The sequence below is a fragment of the Pseudorasbora parva genome, chromosome 17 (genome assembly GCF_024679245.1).
Source record: "Pseudorasbora parva isolate DD20220531a chromosome 17, ASM2467924v1, whole genome shotgun sequence".
Classification (NCBI taxonomy): domain Eukaryota; kingdom Metazoa; phylum Chordata; class Actinopteri; order Cypriniformes; family Gobionidae; genus Pseudorasbora; species Pseudorasbora parva.
The window spans coordinates 12,394,000-12,414,202 of record NC_090188.1 but is presented as its reverse complement, the minus strand read 5'-3'; the positions used below and the strand labels follow the sequence as shown (position 1 = coordinate 12,414,202).

The 20,203-nt window shown below is 40.1% G+C and overlaps 1 protein-coding gene across 6 annotated transcripts in view; it reads left to right on the top strand.

Moving 5' to 3' along the window:
• Nucleotides 1-20,203, top strand: part of slc4a11 (solute carrier family 4 member 11) — an 81,561-nt gene that overhangs the window by 58,881 nt on the left and 2,477 nt on the right. For all 6 annotated transcript variants that reach the window (XM_067422254.1, XM_067422257.1, XM_067422255.1 and 3 more), the window contains 9 exons: nt 996-1,121; nt 1,427-1,540; nt 9,860-9,992; nt 10,079-10,152; nt 13,682-13,907; nt 14,013-14,119; nt 16,681-16,846; nt 17,954-18,127; nt 18,285-18,480. In XM_067422254.1, coding sequence (XP_067278355.1) covers nt 996-1,121; nt 1,427-1,540; nt 9,860-9,992; nt 10,079-10,152; nt 13,682-13,907; nt 14,013-14,119; nt 16,681-16,846; nt 17,954-18,127; nt 18,285-18,480 — 1,316 coding nt within the window. The remainder of the gene's footprint in view (nt 1-995; nt 1,122-1,426; nt 1,541-9,859; nt 9,993-10,078; nt 10,153-13,681; nt 13,908-14,012; nt 14,120-16,680; nt 16,847-17,953; nt 18,128-18,284; nt 18,481-20,203) is intronic.

Here is a 20,203-nt window from a genome sequence, read left to right as displayed (position 1 = left end):
GTTTAGTTATTGTTGTATACATTTGCATAAACTACACTTATAGTTTTGGGATGCATTAAATTGATCAAAGAAACAGTAATGTTCTTTATAATGTTACAAAAGATTTTGATTTTAAAGGGTTGGTAAAACACGATTTCACTTTTCTAACTTTAGCTTGTGTGTAATGTTGCTGTTTGAACATAAACAACATCTGCAAAGTTACAACGCTCAATGTTTTTGCTTTTCAAGATATTTGCTTTTAAAGAAATACATTTCTAAGGAGTACAGCAAAAGGCCTTTTCCTCGAGCTACAATATTTACATTGTCCGAGAATATTAAATAAGGGGGGCGAGGCCGTTTTTTATTGCTGTGGAGAAGAGTAGGCTGAAGTGTGCTAGGCGGTTAGCAAATCACAACACAGCTAGGCCAGCTGACCAATCTGAGCTCATTGCGTATTTTTGAGGGACTGGCTTCATAGAACCAGGCAACTATCAGACCGTTTTTACAAGAAGGGACAGAGCAGTGTACAATAAAGGTAAAATTTATGAAAAATAATGCAATTTTAACATTTTTAAAAAGGAAGCATGAACACGTTACAGTGCACCCCGCAAACACAATCAAGCCTTTGAAAGAATGTGTTTTACCACCTCTTTAAATAGATAGTTATGATTTAAGATTCATTAAAGAATCCTAAAGAAATGTATCAGTGATATTAAGCAGCACAACCGTTTTCAACACTGATAATAATAAGATAATAAGAGCACCAAACCAGCATATTTTTGAAATATTTATAAAATATTTGTGTTATTTGGAGCTGATATTTGAGCTTCATTGGAATCTCTGCAATACAAAACTTCAGTTGACTCTAAAGGTCTTCCTTCAAAATTTAATATATCTATGCTTACTGCATTAATTAAATGACATGCTATTAAACATTTATCTTACAAGTTAAGTGACAACAGTAATATTTTTATATTATGTATTTATTTTATTTTATATAAATGTGTGTGTTTCAGGATTAGTGGGTAATAACAAAGCCCTGGTCAAGTTCATGACGACTTCCATCTTTCTCTACATTGCTGTGCTGCTTCCTGCTATAGCTTTTGGCTCACTCAACGACGAGAGCACTCGGGGCGAGATTGGTGATCACTCTCTCACACACACACACGCACGCACGTTAGGTTTTTGTGTGGGGACTTTATATGGGTGTAATGGATTTAGACCTTATAAACTGTACATTCTGTCCCCCTACACTGCCCCTGCCCCTAAACCTACCCATCACAAAAAAAAACATAATTTAGATTGTTTATAAATCCATTTACATTTTGGGGACCACTGGCTGTAGATGTAAGTGATCTCAGGTTTATATGTCCCCACAATATAATATAAACAAGTACACACATGCACACACACATGCACAAACTGAGCTATTCTCTCTCTTGATTAGATGTTCAGAAGACGATCATCGGGCAGAGTATAGGTGGAATCATCTACTCATTGTGTGCTGGCTCTCCTCTCGTCATTCCACTGACCACAGCGCCCATAGCTATTTTCATCAGCGGTATGTATATACATGACTTTGCATATAACAATAGATGCACATTCACACACGCACACACACAAACACACATACCTTTTTCATCCCGGTCTGGTCTTGAGCTGTTCTTAGCTTTTTATGGTATATATTTAGATGAACATTCATTGTTTTGTAGAATACTTTAACCGTTGAGTGTTTAGAGAGCTCTGCTAACCACAGGATGAGGTGGAACAAGACTCTTAATCTCTCAAACAGCAGGATGGGAGTCTGATATGGGCCACCATTTGTTTGGGCAAAGTTTGATGTTTGTCCTGGCTGAGAGGAGATTTCCTCCTAAAGCTCATTCCTGCGGCTGCAATCGCACACTGTCACCAGCGGGAGAGTTGCCCTGAAAAATGGTTTGCTGTAGTACAACGAAATTCTGTTGTGTGCAAAAAAATGTGCAGATGAGACAGAACCCGCCACATCCTTCTCAATCAAAATCTTGTCTTGTGGTTTCTCATGGAATAACAGCAGGAATTCTTTAAATCTTTATTGAAATGTTTGGGAACAGTTTTTTTTTTAACATCAAACCGATCAACATTTACTGTGAGTTATTAATCCCTTGTCATTTGAGTTGATTTTTGTTTTTTCACACGCTTGTTATTCTGTTCGTGTGGAGGACTCTTGAAGGGTGGATGATTAGGATTTTACTTTTTTAACTTTAGTTACTCTGTAATATTGCTGTTTAAGGATTAACAACATCTGCTAAGTTATGAGACTCAAAGTTCAAAGCAATGGGAGATAATTTATTTTAAAGAAATTACTTTTTAAGGACTACAACAAACTGCTGGTAGGTACTACAACAAGCTTATTTATGGGTTAGTGATATAACTAACCCTAAAATTTACATAAACCCTGCCACTGGGAACACGCAACAAAAGGGGTGAGGCCATTTTGAGAAGAGGATGAGGTATTTCAGTAGAACACATTTGGGAGTCTGCCAAGAAGATGGAACAAGCTGTCGTATAAGTCTTTTCACATTTATTGCAATACAGTACATAACATAAATGCAAAAGCATGTCATAAAAGCCAGATGATAACATAAGTTATACCCGTAATTAAACTAAACTATAACTAAACTAACTTGTTCCATCTTCATGCAGCAAATATTCTCTGACTCTGCATTTGACAACAGTTCCTATTCCCAGCACATGTGATTTATAGATTATCACGACAGAATATGCTAATCAATGACTTGAAGATGGTTATCTCCACATCGGCTACGTAAATTGATCAACTAACCATTATACATGTTGTCACGTCTTCTTGAGTCCATCGTTGTCCGACTCCGGTTTGAACATAAAAGGCAGGTTTCTGTTCTTCTCTCAATTCAATTCAATTCAATTCAAATGTGCTTTATTGGCATGACAATTGTTTCAATGTATTGCCAAAGCATTAACATACATGTACATATACATACATACATAAAATAAAGAATTATATAAAATAAAATAAATAATAATAATAGTAATAAGTTGAACAATCTGTAAACATTTAGAATTCTAGGAACAATTTTTAATTCTCTGTGTGTGTGTGTGTGTGTGTGTGTGTGTGTGTGTGTGTGTGTGTGTGTGTGTGTGTGTGTGTGTGTGTGTGTGTGTGTGTGTGTGTGTGCGTGCGCATCACTGATTGGTCGACTCTTCCCTCTTTTTGTGACAGGCATTAATGTATCTTGCTGCTAGTAGGATACAATCTCTTTGTTCACCTAATACATGTAGAAGTTGTGTTTTATTGTTTGATTTTATGAAGTCAGGGCAAAGTATTTCGAATTTAGGATAGAATGTATTTCTGATTTGTTCATAGTTAGGGCAGCTGGTGAGGAAGTGTGTCTCTGTCTCCACTTCTCCAGCAGTGCAGTGCGGGCAGATGCGGCTCTCTCTGGGCAGCCAGTTCTGTCTGTATCTGCCCGTCTCTACGGCCAGTGTGTGATTGCTCAGTCTGTACCTCGTCATTCTTCTTCTGAGCTCACTGTCTTTCACTGCGCTCAGGTATTCTGCTGTTGTGTAGTTTCTGTTTAGGGCCAAATAACATTCCAGTTTACTTTGTTTTTGTGTTGTTTCAGTCCAATAGGTCAGGTAGTTTTCTTTTTGTGCTTTACTCATTTGGTTGGGCCAGATTGTGTGGATGAGGGTGTCGGTGTCCTGAGGCTGATTATTGTTAGTCGTGTTAGTTTGTTTTTGCAGCCTCAGGACCAGCTGAATTAGGGGACTCTTCTCAGCGTTCACTTCATGGTTTTTAAGGGCTTTAAAATGGTAAGAGTTGGGGTCACTCATTTTTAGATGTTTCCAAAATTTGATGGCTCAATTTGATCTCTCTCTCTCTCTCTCTCTCTCTCTCTCTCTCTCTCTCTCTCTCTCTCTCTCTCTCTCTCTCTCTCTCTCTCTCTCTCTCTCTCTCTCTCTCTCTCTCTCTCTCTCTCTCTCTCTCTCTCTCTCTCTCTCTCTCTCTCTCTCTCTCTCTCTCTCTCTCTCTCTACTGCTTCACTTCCTGTCTACTCTCTACATTTTAACCCAGTAAATTCAATAGCCTTTTTCTGCTATTAACTTGGACACGTTCGTATTTTCTTAGTAGTCGCCTGGGAGGTATATAAAAAAAGTAGTTACTGATTAGCTAATAATGAACTATCTCATTAAACTGAATGCTATTGCTTACTAATTTGTTAATCAGTTCCTTGTTAGCTAATAGTAGTTCCTCGTTTGTTCCTGTGTAGAAAATCATAAATGATGAAACAGTATTCTAAAGTGCACGCTCAGAAAAAAATTGAAAAATGGTACCTTTAGGGGTACAACAGCTTGTCACTGGGCCAGTACCCGTAAAAAGACATCTTTGTACCTGTTACACCTAAAAATGTATAGTAGTACCTTTAAGATACACATTGTTACTTCAAAGTTCTAATATGCACCTTTTAAAAAAAAAAAAAAAAGAAGAGTTCCTTTAATGGTACTGCACCATTGACGACCTGTTGTACAAGGTACAATAAAAAAATAAAAAAACTGAGTGTGTTGCAGAAAAATCTTTAGATGAAACATAATTATTAAAACAAAAACCTTGAAAGGCCCACTGAAGTGCCTTGAAATGCTCCGCATTATTCAGTGTGTTGACGTAATTTCCCCTGAAACGGCTCCAGCTGTTAGCAGCTCCTCCCCTTTTTTTAAACGGCCAATAGTGTTTTGTTAATATACAGTTTGACTAGAGCGGACCTTTCTGTTTGGTAAAGCCAGTTTCCTCTAATATCTCCTCCATATCGCTTTGAAATGCAGAATTCAATTGGGTCCGATATGTGTGTTGTCTACGTGGACTCACGCATATCATATGACAAATCAGTGTGCTGTGCCTTTCATAATGTAGAAATTAGTAAATGTGTGTTAACAACTGATTTCAGCTGCAGCTTCAGCCATAGGCAGGCTTTAGATGCTAGAGAGCATTTAGATTGGACAGAGGATTTGACGAGAAGTTGAAGTCTGCGATGATGTCATCAAAACGTCTCGGTTACGTATGTAACCCTCGTTCCCTGAAGACGAATTGGGATCACTTCTGGGAGCCCCCTATTCATCTTATAGAAAACGGGCCAATGAATATTGGCGTGCGTGCTTTGCATATCGCACCCCGCCCCGCTGCGTGGGTATAAAGCGGAAGCGATCGCCACGCACTGTTGTTTTTCACTGAGGAGCCGAACCCGTAGCTCGAGCTGCAGTGATGGTACAGCAACTGTGGCGACGGGACATACGTCTACGTTCCCTCGTTCAGGGTAGGAGGGTTACATACGTGACCGAGACGTTCCCTTTCAGTCGGTCACTACAACGTACGTCGTACCCATATGTGAATACACATACGGGACCGCCGTGGGGATCACTACATATGGACCACAGCCTAACACGAGTTCCACAATGCATACGAGTGTTAGACCTGGTGTCAGACGCTCCACCAGGTCTGACTGCCGTGGGTTGCGGTGGTTTGTGGAGTGGGTTCTAATCCCGAGCGGGCAGGGCACGTCTTGGGACTCACACGCCAAGACAATGGCATCCACTATCCAGTGGGCCATCCTCTGCTTGGAGACAGCCTTTCCCTTCTGCTGTCCTATGTAACAGACTCTAAGAGTTGCTCTGAGGTCCTAAAGTTTTGCGTTCTGTCCACATAAGTCCGAAGGGCTCGGACAGGACAGAGAAAAGCCAGGGCTGGGTCTGCCTCCTCCGAAGGCAGCGCTTGCAGGCTCACCACCTGGTCCCGGAAGGGAGTGGTGGGAACCTTGGGCACGTATCCAGGCCGAGGTCTCAGGATTACGTGAGAGTAGTCCAGCCTGAATTCCAGACACGATTCGTCGACCGAAAATGCCTGGAGGTCCCCTACCCTCTTGATAGAGGCCAATGCAGTCAGGAGTACTGTCTTTAGAGACAGAATTTTTAACTCCACTGACTGCAAAGGCTCGAACGGAGGTCTCTGAAGTGAACTGAGCACCAGAGACAGGTCCCAAGAGGGTATAGGGGGGGGGGGGGGGATTTAATCTCCTCGCGACCCTCAGGAACCTGACGATTGCGGCCACATACGCCTTGAGGGTGGAGGGAGACAGCCTTCTCTCCAACCCGTCCTGTAGAAAGGAAAGCACGGCCCCGACCGAACATCTTCGGGGGTCTTCTCGATGAGAAGAGCACCAGTCGACGAACAGGTTCCACTTCAATGCATAGAGGTGGCTCGTAGAGGGAGCTCTAGCGGAAGTGATGGTGTCTACCACAGTCTGTGGCAGGCCACCTAGAACCTCTGCATCCCGCCCAGGGACCAGACATGGAGTTTCCAGAGGTCTGGACGCGGGTGCCAGAGGGTGGCCCGTCTCTTGAGTCGGGAGGTCCTCCCCCAGCAATGGGCCAAGGAGGTGCTGTCGCAAGGAGCACTAGTTCCGGGAACCACGTCCTGTTGGGCCAGTATGGTGCCACCAACAGGACCTGCTCCTCGTCCTACCTGACCTTGCACAGTGTCTGTGCAAGAAGGCTCACTGGGGGAAACGCATACTTGCGTAGGCCCCGGGGCCAGCACAACTGCTCTCGTGACTGAGCTAGAATCAGCCAGTCATCGAGGTAGTTGAGGATGCGAACACCACGCTCTCTCATGGGAGCAATGGCCGCCTCCGCGACTTTTGTGAAGAAACGGGGCGACAGGGAGAGCCCGAAGGGTAGGACCTTGTACTGATACGCTCGTTCGTTGAACGCAAAGTGTAGAAACGGTCTGTGTCAAGGGGGAATCGAGACATGAAAGTATGCGTCCTTCAGGTCGATCGCTGCAAACCAATCATGGAGACGGATGCACCTGAAGATGCGTTTCTGCGTTAGCATTCTGAATGGTAGCCTGTGCAGATCCAAGATCGCGCGTAACCCGCCGCTTTTCTTGGGTACAATGAAGTACGGGCTGTAAAAGCCGGTCTTCATATCGGCTGGAGGGACCGGCTCGATCGTGTCCTTCGTCCGTCAGTAGGACTGTGATCTCTGTCTGAAGCACCGGGGCGCTCTCCTTCGACACAGAGGTGAAGTGGACGCCCCTGAACTTGGGGGGACGCCGGCCGAACTGAACTGCTCTTTTTGTGAAGTTTTGGGTACCACTGGCCGTGGGGCCAGTGACGGGACAGATGTAATTGTCACAAGGGAGCCCCCCGGTCCTCCTCCGGGGGAGGAAGTGGTGCTGCTGCCACTTCCTGTTGAGCAGGATCCTCCATCTCTGGGTGACCTGTCTCAGGGTCTCTTACAACAATGCTTGCCACCTGGCTTGGCAGCGGCCTGATCGGGCTGGGTGCGCCTACGGCCGGGTGGAGGCTGCTGCTGGGCTGCGGCGGGAGCGGGGTTGGCGGCGTGGTGGAGGCAGCAGCACACCGCCGGGGCAGGATGTGCCGGATGGCCTCCGTCTCCTTCTGGGCGGCTGAGAACTGCTGGGCAAAGCTCTCGACTGCGTCGCCGAACAACCCAGCCGACGAAATAGGGGAGTCCAGGAACCAGGTCTTATCGGTCTCCCTCATATCGGCCAGGTTGAGCCAGAGATGCCGTTCCTGGACCACCAAGGTGGACATCGCCTGGCCAATAGTACGGGCGGCGGTTTTCGTTGTGCCCCGTAGGGTGAGGCCAGGAGCCGTCCGGAGCTCCCGGAGGAGCTCTGGGCCAGGACTACCCTCGTGCATGTCCATGAGTGCCTGTGCTTGATGCACCTGAAGCAACGCAGGGCAGTCCGCATGCAGGGCGGATGCAGCCTGGCCACAGGACCTGTAGGCCTTCGCGGTCAGACCGGAAGAGACTCTACAGGCCCTGGACAGGAGCTTCGGGACACAGTTGCATCACGACGGCCCGTTCCACCGGCGGGAGACCCTCATACCCCTGGCCTGCCCGCTGTCAAGGGTAGTGAGGAGGGAGGAGCCACTAGATCGCCCACGGGTGCTAAACGGTGCTTTCCACGACCTAGTCAGCTTCTCATGCACCTCCGGGAAGAAAGGCACCAGGGCGGGACGCTGAGAACCAGCGCGGCCCGCCCCGAGAAACCAATCGTCCAACCTAGAAGGTTCGGGACGTGGTGGAGGGTTCCACTCAAGCCCGAGCCCGGGAAAGCATAGCGGTCAACTCCGGGTCCGACTCGACCGTTGCCACTCTCCCAGAGGGAGGCAGTACAGCCGAATCTTCATCCCCAGAGGACTAAAACTCCCCCTCTGATGCAGCGATCAACATCTGCTCGTCCGCGGGTGCCCCAAAGGACACCGTCGGCCGCGCATGAGAGGGGCCAACGGGATCCTCCGGAAGCACCACCGGTTGCGGCGCTTGTGAGGGATTAGGGTCCCACGGAGGCTCACTCGATGGGTTTGCCCTAACCGTGATCCTCAGGTCACCACGGCCATCCGTCAAATTAGGTCTATTCTGCTGGGCAGGAATAGACCTAAATCGAGCTATGGGTAGGGGGACTCCACCCTCCCGAAGGTAGGCGAGTCTCGACCTAAGCGCTGAAATAGTCATGTTCCCGCAGTGAGAACATGAGCTATCCACAAACACCGCCTCAGCGCGCTCTAAGCTCAGGCACGTGATACAGCGCTTGTAACCGTCAGTGGGCGACAGGGAACGACCGCATCCAGAAACGCACGGGTGGAAAGACATCCTGAAAAGGACGGCACGTCATCCGTGTAGCTCTTTTTGTGATGAAAATTTGCTCTTTTAGTGCTGAAGCACCCAGGGATCGACCAAGGCAGAATAACAGGTTTTGTGTGCAGCCTGTTTCTGCTCTCACCAGAAAAGGAACACTTCTACCGAACCAACTGTGTGTGGTGTGTGTGTGTGTGTGTGTGTGTGTGTGTGTGTGTGTGTGTGTGTGTGTGTGTGTGTGTGTGTGTGTGTGTGTGTTTGTGTGTGTGTGTGTGTGTGTGTGTGTGTGTGTGTGTTTGTGTGTGTGTGTGTGTGTGTGTGTAGTACAGTTTGCTCAGTATCTCAGTTTGCTGTGAAAACAGCAGCTCTCTCAGCAGCAGTGAGATCGCGGTCTTAATAGAAGGCAGTCAGATGCTTCATCAACGCTGTTCGGCTCCGAAGTGAATGACAACAGTGCGTGGCGATCGCTTCCGCTTTATACCCGCGTAGCGGGGAGGGGTGCGATATGCAACCCGCCAATGTTAATTGGTCCGTTTTCTATAGCTAGAAGCTGATAGGGGCTCCCAGAAGTGATCCCATTTCGTCGGTACGACGTACGTCGTAGTGACTGACTGAGAGACTGTAAATTTTGATTGCTTATATCTCCTAAATGCAAATTTTGTCATAGTTTTTGAACATACCAGCTTATTCATAACTTTAGGGCTAACACAGTCATACTAAAAGCTAAAATACTTCATTTTTGATTTTACTGGGCCTTTAAATGTGAAATATCACATAGGGAATTCTGAGATCGACGGTTTATGGCTTTTCACTGTAAAAATTTGATTATTTGAAGACTTCAAATGCAAAAGCTTCTATGTCCGTCTGATGTTTTTCTTTAAAATTAGCATTTTTGACAGGCTCCAATGGAAAGGTTTCTACCTAATACTGGTAGTTCTGAATAGGCTGAGGCTGGAAGTCACTTGGTTTGAAGTGAAAGTATTTGATGAACGTATACTATGTGTAGAGAGCATTCACTCAGTATTGTTATCTAATTTTTGACCGAGGCGGCTTTTAGATGCTTTTGCATTGGATGTCTTCATTTGTTCTTTCAAAAACAGTACATTTAAAAGTATATTACTTTAAAATTATATGAAATGTGAAGTTAGATCTATTACACTTGTCTACAGTGTTGCGTCTGTGTGTTTGTCTCTGCCTGCAGTGATTAGGGGAGTCTGTGATGATTATGAGTTGGACTTTGCTGCATTTTATGCATGTATCGGCCTGTGGAACAGCCTCTTCCTCATCATGGGAGGAATCTTCAACCTCAGCCTGCTTGTTAAGCTTTTCAAAAGGTCAGACACACCTACAAATATACATACTCATGCAGATGCCACTGCTTGAAGACTGAAATGTTTTTGTTAATATTTTTGACCCACAGGTCGATAGAGGAGGTGATAGCTTTGTTCATTTCCATTGCTTTTGTAGCAGACGCAGTTAAGGGCACTGTCAAGAGTGAGTGCTATACATACACACACACACACATATACATATACACAGCCAAACCTTTCTGTGTGAATGATTCTTAGATCGCAGTCTGATCTTCATTAGAAAATAGGGAAGCCAGGGATAGTTGTCACACTGTAAAATAAAGACATTTAACATTTTAAACTGTTGCTGCCCTGGAAAAACGATGCAGTTCATTTAACATATGCCACTATTTAGTGATAATGGGGACATGCTGTCACACAACAGAATCTGTTTCATTAGTTTCAAAGTTAATTGATATTAAAATGTTATAACTTGTTGACAGATTGCTCAGAATGCCGGACTTCTCCAATCATTTAGTCCGCTTATAATCGACTGCAAGCTCTCAGTCAGATCTGCCTACATTCAATTAACAACTGATTGATAGAACTAAGTCCACAGAAGAAAATATATGCTGCTACTTCCATTCCATTACATAAAGAAAATAAAAATAAATAATACCCAACAAAAAAATGCTATAGTCCACAACATATCTGTATTCTGGCATACCTACATTATGTGGACCCACTTTATATTAGGTTGCCCTAAACTATTATGTACTAACATTTTAATTAATAGTTTGATAAAATGGACTTATTGGGTACATACATGTTTTTAGATGGTACCCTTCCCTAACCCTACCCTCAAACTTACTCATACCACCACACCTGTCCCTAACAATACCCATATCCCACCTCGATATCAGCAAAAGTGTACAATATGAACACAATAAGTACATTGAAATAATTTTTTGATGTAAGTACATTGTAGTTAAGGCCACCTAATATAAACTGGGGCCAATTGTGCAATACACTATATAATGCTATGTACAGTATATACACTACTGTTTAAACATTTAGGGTCAGTAAGATTTTTTTATGCAACTGAAAGAAGATTATTTGCTCCCCCTTAATATTTTTGTGGAAACTTTCTTTCCAGTATTTAATGAACATAAAGTTCAAAAGAACATAATTGATTTGAAATAGATACATTTTGTGAAATTATACTTCACTGTAACTGTAACACAGTAGCCTTTTTCCGAAAATGCATATCAATGTTTTAGTTCAAATCTACTTTCATTGTATTGTCGACCCTTTGGTGGATATATAGCTCACATATATTATCATAATTTAAAGTGTTTAAAACCTAATTGCGATTGAAACATAATCTTTTGGTGATAACTTTCCCCATGTGACAAGTATGACCGGCTTTAAACACACACAGACAAACCATTTTGCAGTGCCATGTCTTTATTGAACAAATCTGTTTAACAATCAAGATAACCTCTACTATAATGACTTCTTGAAAAGAAGGTAATTGGACTCAGCTGTGGGTTTGACCTGCTATGCTCAATGGAAAGCAGCATGTTACTTATTTCTTACCAAACAATTGTGCTCTAGTGAAATCTAGCCTGATCAAAAGGGACTTCAGAAAACCTCAGAAAAAAAACTCATATAAGTCAATGTTTGCAGGGGATTTGGAAGATTTATGCCTACAGTCAGGCAGATCAGCACCATCAGTTCAGAACCATTTCTGCGCCTCCTAGTAAATAAAGCCAGTCTGATGTGTGCTGAAACAGCTTCAAGAAATGGAAAAATTGCCTGTAAAAAAAAGCATAACCTAAAGAAATGCTGAAATACATTTCAATAAGACCTTTAAAGAAGTGACACTGAACCAGATATGGTTACTTTAAAAATATATACAAATGACTAATTGCTAAACAATTCAATAAGTAATGCACCACAAAATTAAAGTATCATAATATTATTACATTTGAATTAAAGTCCCTCTATTGTTTTTTTTCGAATATTACCTTTCATGCAGTGTGTAATATAGCTGTTTGTGAATGTAAAGGGAGGGGTTTAGAGAAAGTGGATGTGCGAACAAACCATTTTCAGAATCTAAGAAATTAGGTGATGTAGAATGTATATTATGAAATAAAGTGTTTTTGACCTTGAATGCATGTAAACCATTTGTAGGAGAAAAAAGCATAATAGAGGAAATATAATCTTTAATTGCTTTTAAAATACCACATTTGCAATAGGGCCGCAAATAAACTAATAAAGACGATTAATAACTTTTTTTAACAAGGATCTTAGGATAGGAAACCTAGGAAAATAATCAAACAAACAATTAAATTAAACAAGACTAAACTACACAATAAAAAATATTCATGCATTATTAATATGTATAAAATCTATTCACATATGTGACCCTGGACCACAAAACCAGTCATAAGTGTAAATTTTTTGGAATTGAGATTTATACATCAACTGAAAGCTATATAAGGTGAATAAGCTTTCCATTGATGTATGGTTTGTTAGGATAGGACAATATTTGGCTGAGATACAACTATGAAAATCTAGAATCTGAGGGTGCAAAAAATATTCCTTAAATCGCCTTTAAAGTTGTCCAGATGAAGTCCTTAGCAATGCATATTCCTACTACTAATATATATATTTTTAAATATATTTACGGTAGGAAATGTACAAAATATCTTCATGGAACATGATCTTCATATATCCTAATATGATATGTAATTTTGACCCATACAATGTATTGTTGGCTATTGCCACAAATATACCTGTGCGACTCTTATGACTGGTTTTGTGGTCCAAGGTCACATTTTTTTGGGCTTGTCAACTGTATTAAGTTTGACACAAGACCAGTGTAGCATTTTGATAGAAGTGTCATTTGCACATGAATAGTTGAAGCAAGATCAGACATGACATGTTCTGAATCATCGGAAAACAAAACTGCTTAGACACTATTCATTTTCGGCATGATTTAAAAAAAAATACCTGAACTAAATGCAAAGAACACAAAACTCCCAATTCCATTGCCAGAACCTCAATGCAACTGTGAAGGATTGTGGGCCGAGTATAATGATGTTGGGCTGTTTTGCTGCCTCAGGGTCCGGACGACTTGGAGACACTGAGGGACCAACAAATTCCAAGTTATATCAGGAGCAGAATGTCAGAGCATCTGTTTGTGATCTGAAACTCAAAAAAAGTTGGGTCATGCAACATGACAATGATCCAAAACACAGGAGTCAATCAACAACAGAACGCTTCAAACAAAAGAAATTCAGCACTTCACAATGGCCAAATTAGAGCCCTGACCCCACTTCCTTTGAAATGTTTTGCTGTGATGTGAAACAGGACGTTCAAGAAAGACATCCCAAAAATGTGCATGAACCGTAACAATGCACATGTGTTATCAGCAGAGAGCATTGGTTGGTGTTATTGGCAGTAAACAAGAGTCCACAAGAATTTCATCAATAATCGTGATTGTTTAAACCAATTATTCAATAAAGATGTGGCTCAGGAGAAATGTTAAGTTTTGGAAGCCATTCAAAATGTTTACACAATAATATACACCAAACTTAAAAGATGATGAATGCACATAGTGAACTTTCATTTTAAACCTACATATATGTTGTATATTGTACGTTCATTTTGAACCTATTCTTACAGTATATAAGTAGTAATACCTTATCTTGGTATCTTCTTTACAGTCTTTCATGAGTACTATCATGCTCCCACTTTGGCCAATGGGAGTGCGGCAGAGCTGAATCGCATCAGTGGAAGTGTACATTTAGGAGAATTGAACCTGACAGAGGCAGGGTCCGTGTCCCTACCAGAATCATTTATTCTGTGCACACGGGCACGGCCACTACTCTGTCTCCTCCTCATGCTGGGCACACTGTGGGTGGGATACACACTGTACCAGTTCAGGAGGAGGTAAGGCTCTCTTCTTGTCTCTCTCTCTCACACACACTGATGAGCATTTTAAAGAGTGATAGAAAAGTGTTTTGACACCCCCATCTTTCCATTTTTTCCTGGCAGTCCGTTTCTGCATGTGAAGATGAGAGAGATTCTGTCCGACTGTGCTCTGCCTATCTCAGTGCTTGTCTTCTCTTATGTGGGATCATACGTCTTCAACGACATTGCTTGTGAGTCATTTGGGACTATATTTGTTCATGTCGCACACACATTGACACTAAAGTACACATTTCTTCAACACAGTTTTCAAATAAAAAGAAATCTAGTTTTTGCTCTACACTGTTTAATATCTCCAGAATACCAAACTGATCTTTTTTTCTGGTATTAGCAAGCAAAATGGGTTTGTTTTTGCCATTATTATTATATTTATATTTATGATTATTATTATTATTATTATTATTATTATTATTATTACTATTATTATTATTATTATTTGCTTTGAAGCACATTTATTTTTTATAATTTTCTCTAATATTTATTATGTTATTATAATTATAATTATTTTAAATTGACATGAAACATTATTCCTTATATTATTTATCATATTTTTATATTATTTTAAAAATATTTATTATTATTGTTTTTTGCTTTTATTATTTTTTTATTTGACATGAAACCTTACTTATATTATTTATTTTATATTATTTTTTAGATTCATTATATTATTTCTTATTTTTTATTTCATTATTTATGTATTATTATTATTATTATTATTATTATTATTATTATTATTATTACCTTTATTTAACCAGAAATAAACTCATTGAGATTAAAAATCTCTTTTCCAAGAGCGTCCTGGCCAAGACAAGCAGCACATTTAACAAGGTTACAGACATAAAAACATATAACATCAACATATAACAATTTGTACAAGTAATAAAGAATTATAAAGTCATAAGAAATCAGAATTTCACATATTATCGCAAGTGACAAACATAAATGCATGTAATGTGTAATTAGCACATATTTATGTTTTAGCTATTATTATTTTTATTATTATTATAAATAAATAATATTATTACCATTTCATTATTTCACTAATAGTCAAAATTTGTGTTTTTGTTTTGATAATAGTATAATATTGTGATAATAGTATTTAATATAAGGTCAAATAAGTGAGCTCATTTATAGTATAATATAAGCTGTGAAAAACCGAAACATTCATAATGATAAAATTGTATTATTATGTAAATTTCTTTAATCATATTGGGAGATTATCTTCTACATGTCAAAATGCAACATTTAAGCAGCAATTTCAAATGAGATGCCAAGTAGAAGAGAAGATTCAGTACTGAGAATCCGATAAATTTTGGCTCAGTTTGTGTCCAGGAAGGCTTGCCAAAACGTACGCCCCTACCAACACTTAGACCTTCAGACACACACACACACACACACACACACACACACACACACACACACACACACACACACACACACACACACACACACACACACACACACACACACACACACACACACACACACACACACACACACACACACACACACACACTGCCTGTACTCTCCCTCTCTACTGCCAGCACATTACAGCAAAGTCACTCACTCCGACTATCACTACATTATTCCTCCAACTCCTCTGTCATAAGTTTGGTGTGGGAGTTTAACTTGGTTATCGGAGTGAGATTTTACTTCTTACCTCAGGCTCTTTAAACGTTCACTCTGTGTTCCAATGCTGCAGTCAAGAGGCTCATATTCAAAATCAAATCAGAACCTGCAGGGAAATGGCCAACCAGTCCAAAACTATATATATATATATATATATATATATATATATATATATATATATATATACATACATACATACACACACACACACACACACACACACACACACACACACACACACACACACACACACACACACACACACACACACACACACACACACACACACACACTGTTTAGGCATAACGTTATGAATATTCCCCTTTTGCTGCCAAAACAGCCCTGACCCATCAAGGCATGGGCTCCACTAGACCCCTGAAGTTGTGCTGTGGTATCTGACACCAATATGTTAGCAGCAGATCCTTTAAGTCCTGTATGTTGTGAGGTGGGACCTCCATGGATCGGATTTGTTTTAAAAATCCCACAGATGCTTTATTGGATTGAGATCTGTGGAATTTGGAGGCCAAGTCAACACCTCAAACTCGTGGTTATGCTCCTCAAACCATTCTTAAACCATTTTTGCTTTGTGGCACGGCCATCAACTGGTAGCAGTTTTGAACAATAAATTGGTTATAAAAAAGACAAATAAGCCCACAAACTAAATAAAGCAAAGTACACTTCTTATACACACTGTCCTATAAACATATTGTTGCCATTTCATAATTTGTGTTAAATGTAGTATTTTAAGTCAATGTGGCCAGTTTTAAGCCTAAACCAACCATCAGACAACACATTACACTCCCAGAACTGAAATGTATACAGTGCTACCATGTTAACTTGGGCTGTGCCCTTTTTTGTTGCAGCTTGTTCTGTGGCCATTTTTCCAGACATTTATTTTTAAATAGAAATGCTTTTTCACTATTGTAAAATAACGTCACTGATGGAGCTTTCACAGCACAAACGATGAAATTCATAGTGGACTATTTAACAATTACTGTAGATGTAATCACCATATTCTTGAAAGTCTTTTTTCTGGAAGGTTTTTGTTGGATGGTCTGTTATGGTTTGTGAGCTGAGGTTCACTATGTTATGTGCTCTCTTCCAGTGCCGGTGTTTAACTTCCATGAAGGTCCAATGTTTCAAATAGCCCCGCTGGATAAGCTGTCTGGAGCAAGTGTTCTGAGCGCAATGGGTTTGGGCTTCCTCCTGTTTCTCCTCATCTTCATTGACCAGAACATCGTAGTTTCTCTCACAAATGCACCCGAAAACAGGTTCATGTCTTTTGAAATGAGTTTATTTCTGAAAACATCACACCACTCATAAGTGGCTTCATCACAATAGTTATTCAAATGAACCTAAACAATAAACTAACCAGGCACAATGTGATAAAGTGACAAGCGACCTCTTTCATGTATAGGAGTATTAAGCACTGGCAGTGATTTATAGCGTCAAAGCATCCTACAGCCATTTATTTTCAAAGAGCAACAGCAACCAACTTCATCTTTATGCAAATTATCATTCATTTAGCCAAGAAAAACTTAAAACGCAAGGTTTTCATTTGAACCTCTTTGATCATATAATGTGGTAAGTCATTTAAAAATATTAATTAACATATTTTCAAGATTAAGAGACTAAATATGCTGCAAGCTAATTTTTTATAATGCAATTGACGGAGTACCCACAAATAATAATCTTAGCCAGTGGAAATGCTTTTGGGGGAAAAAGCATACACTACAATTAACAAGTTTGGGGTCTATAAGTCTCTTATGCTCCAAGGCTGCATTTATTTGATCAAAATACAATAAACATTAAAATTATGCATTTTTTGTTTACAATTTAAATGACCGTTTTCTATTTTAATGTATTTCAAAATGTATTTAATACTTAAGCCACAATGAAATAAAGGCTTTTTATACTTTTCATAAACTTGAGTGCCTTGGCTTAATACCTTTATTTTAAAATGTACTTTATTCCTGTGGTTGCAAAGCAGAATTTCAGCTGTTGTGCCGCAAAATATTTATGTGGAAATTTTGACACATTTTGTTATAGATTTATTGATGAATAGAAAATGGCATTTATATAAACATGATTTGTAACATTATAAATCTTTGTAAAGTCTTTACACTTTTGATCAAGTTAATGCATTCTTGCTGATTAGAAGTATTAATTTCTTTCAAAAAACCCAAACTTTTATTTGGTAAGTTATGTTATTGCATGACATCCACCATGCACCTAACTGGTGTTATGATGTTATAAACATGTTATTATAGGCTTTCAGCATATGACTGGTCGCTAGAAACTTGTCGCTTTGCTCCTGATTAGGACACTGATCTTAGAGTAGGGCAACACTGTGAGCCGTGACTGTGTGTGTGCCACAGGTTACTGAAGGGCACGGCGTATCACTGGGACTTGACTCTGTCTGGCTTGATTAATATTTTGATGTCTGTGCTGGGCTTGCCGTGGATGCATGCTGCGTTCCCACACTCTACTCTGCACGTCAGACAACTGGCCATCGTGGAAGAAAGGGTGGAAGGAGGACACCTTTACGAAACGTGAGCACACACCACATCCACGAGCCACACGCTCACAAACAATTACAATCGCAATCAATCTGTGAAACACAAACGTCATTATAGCAGTTACTGGCACAGTGTGCTTGGTATTAAATGACGCCTGTTTGTGTGTGTGTGTACATGTGCGTGTGTGTAGTATAGTGAGTGTGAAAGAGACGCGAGTGACCTCGCTCGTGGCTAACATCCTGATAGGTGTGAGCTTGTTTCTGCTGCCGGTGCCCCTGCAGTGGATTCCTAAGCCTGTGCTTTATGGGCTCTTCCTCTACATCGCTCTCACCTCCATTGACGGCAATCAAATGTGCGACCGCATGGCTCTGCTACTCAAAGAACAAGTGAGTGTGTGTGTGTGTCTTTGATGAAAACAAAGGCAAATAAAAGTCATAGGTGTTGTACAAATAAGAACACAGAAGAGAGAGAGAGTGGTTCACCCGCTGTGCAAATTAAATAAAGCAACAGAGTGCCCTCTACCTGTCATAGTTGGAAATGACTTAGTCTGCATCAATACATTTTGTGGCTATTAATACTTGGTCGCTTTGTTGATTTTTACTGAGCCAATCGTAAATACCATACTTGATGCATTTGAGATGGATCAGGAGATGGTTCTAAAAATCTTGTAAATTCTAAGGATGGGCAAAATGTTTTAAAATCAACAAGTTGGTGTGATTTTTATCACACAAAACTATAAAACAATTCAAAATAAAAGATCCAAAATATTTTAAAATTATGTAATAGACTAGGCTAAACTGCTTCTAATCATACATATAAATACTTGTAAAACTATTGTTATTTATTTATTCTTTATTTACCGTGTCCCTGAAGTCATCTATCACCCTGTTAGTATGTACTTTCTCGACTTCCAAAAAAGATCACAATTCCATTGAGACCATTTTCAGGAAATTACATCATTTATTTTTCCAGCTGGAATTCAACTGAATAAACTGAAGTAAGCTTTAACTCTCACTCCTACCTTTTTTATGTTATCCTGCTTGTCACAAAGTTCCACTATGTTACAGAGAATGTTTGTCTGGTCCAAAAAGTACAAATTCAATTAAATTTTTTAAAAAAAGTTAAAAAAAAAAAAAACATTTTCTGACATATATATCTGTAGACGGTTAGCTAGCTTAATGTTGATCACTTAAATTGCTATGGCTAACATGTAACAGGATGGAAAACTAATAGAATAAATTATATTTGAAGTATTTCAAATTCTACAACAATATTATATAGGTGCAGTTCCTCACATTACTGATGGCAAACCATGCAGGACAAGGACAGATAGCTCATCCAGTGTTAGACATTGACGTTGGTGTTCTATCCTGTTATATTCCATTCCACCCTGTTAGGCAAGTCATTTTTAAATAATAATTTTACAGTAACATTACATGTTTTGCATACTTATGTCTTATTTTGGGAGATGAGGAGCATTAACAGCATATACAGTATTTTTTCGGATAAAATTTTCTGTATTATTTACCATCATGTTGGCAAAAATGGATACACAAAAGTACCTGTTCTTAATAATCAAGACATTCTATTTATCAATAATTATTTTGCTATTGTTTCAAGAATACAAAATACTATGATGGCATAAGGGACATATACTATCTAAGAAAAGCTAATTATTGTTTAACATTTTGTGATAACTATGTATATGTCCCTAACAGGGTGGAATACCTTCACGGCTAGTGTCTGAACAATCTACCCATTATTATTTTTTTGAGTCCATGAGGTTGACCAGTATGCATTCCTAATAGTTAAACGTGTCACTATTTTGGTTAATGGCTAAAAACATGAAAAACTATTTTTTCCCCTAAAAATGATGAAGCCAAAATGTTACTGCATAACAGGAATAACCGAATAAATGGTCTTTCAGGCCACATATGTATAAAAGAACTACATTTCAGCATTGTAGTTTGGAAGTCCCTTAATCCACACATGAGTAAATTATCATAGATGAGACACAAGGCGTAGCATCTACGAAAACTGAAATACTAATTGTCATATGGGATGAAATTAAACTGCTGGGCATTAGTATCATCACTGACATGATCTCCA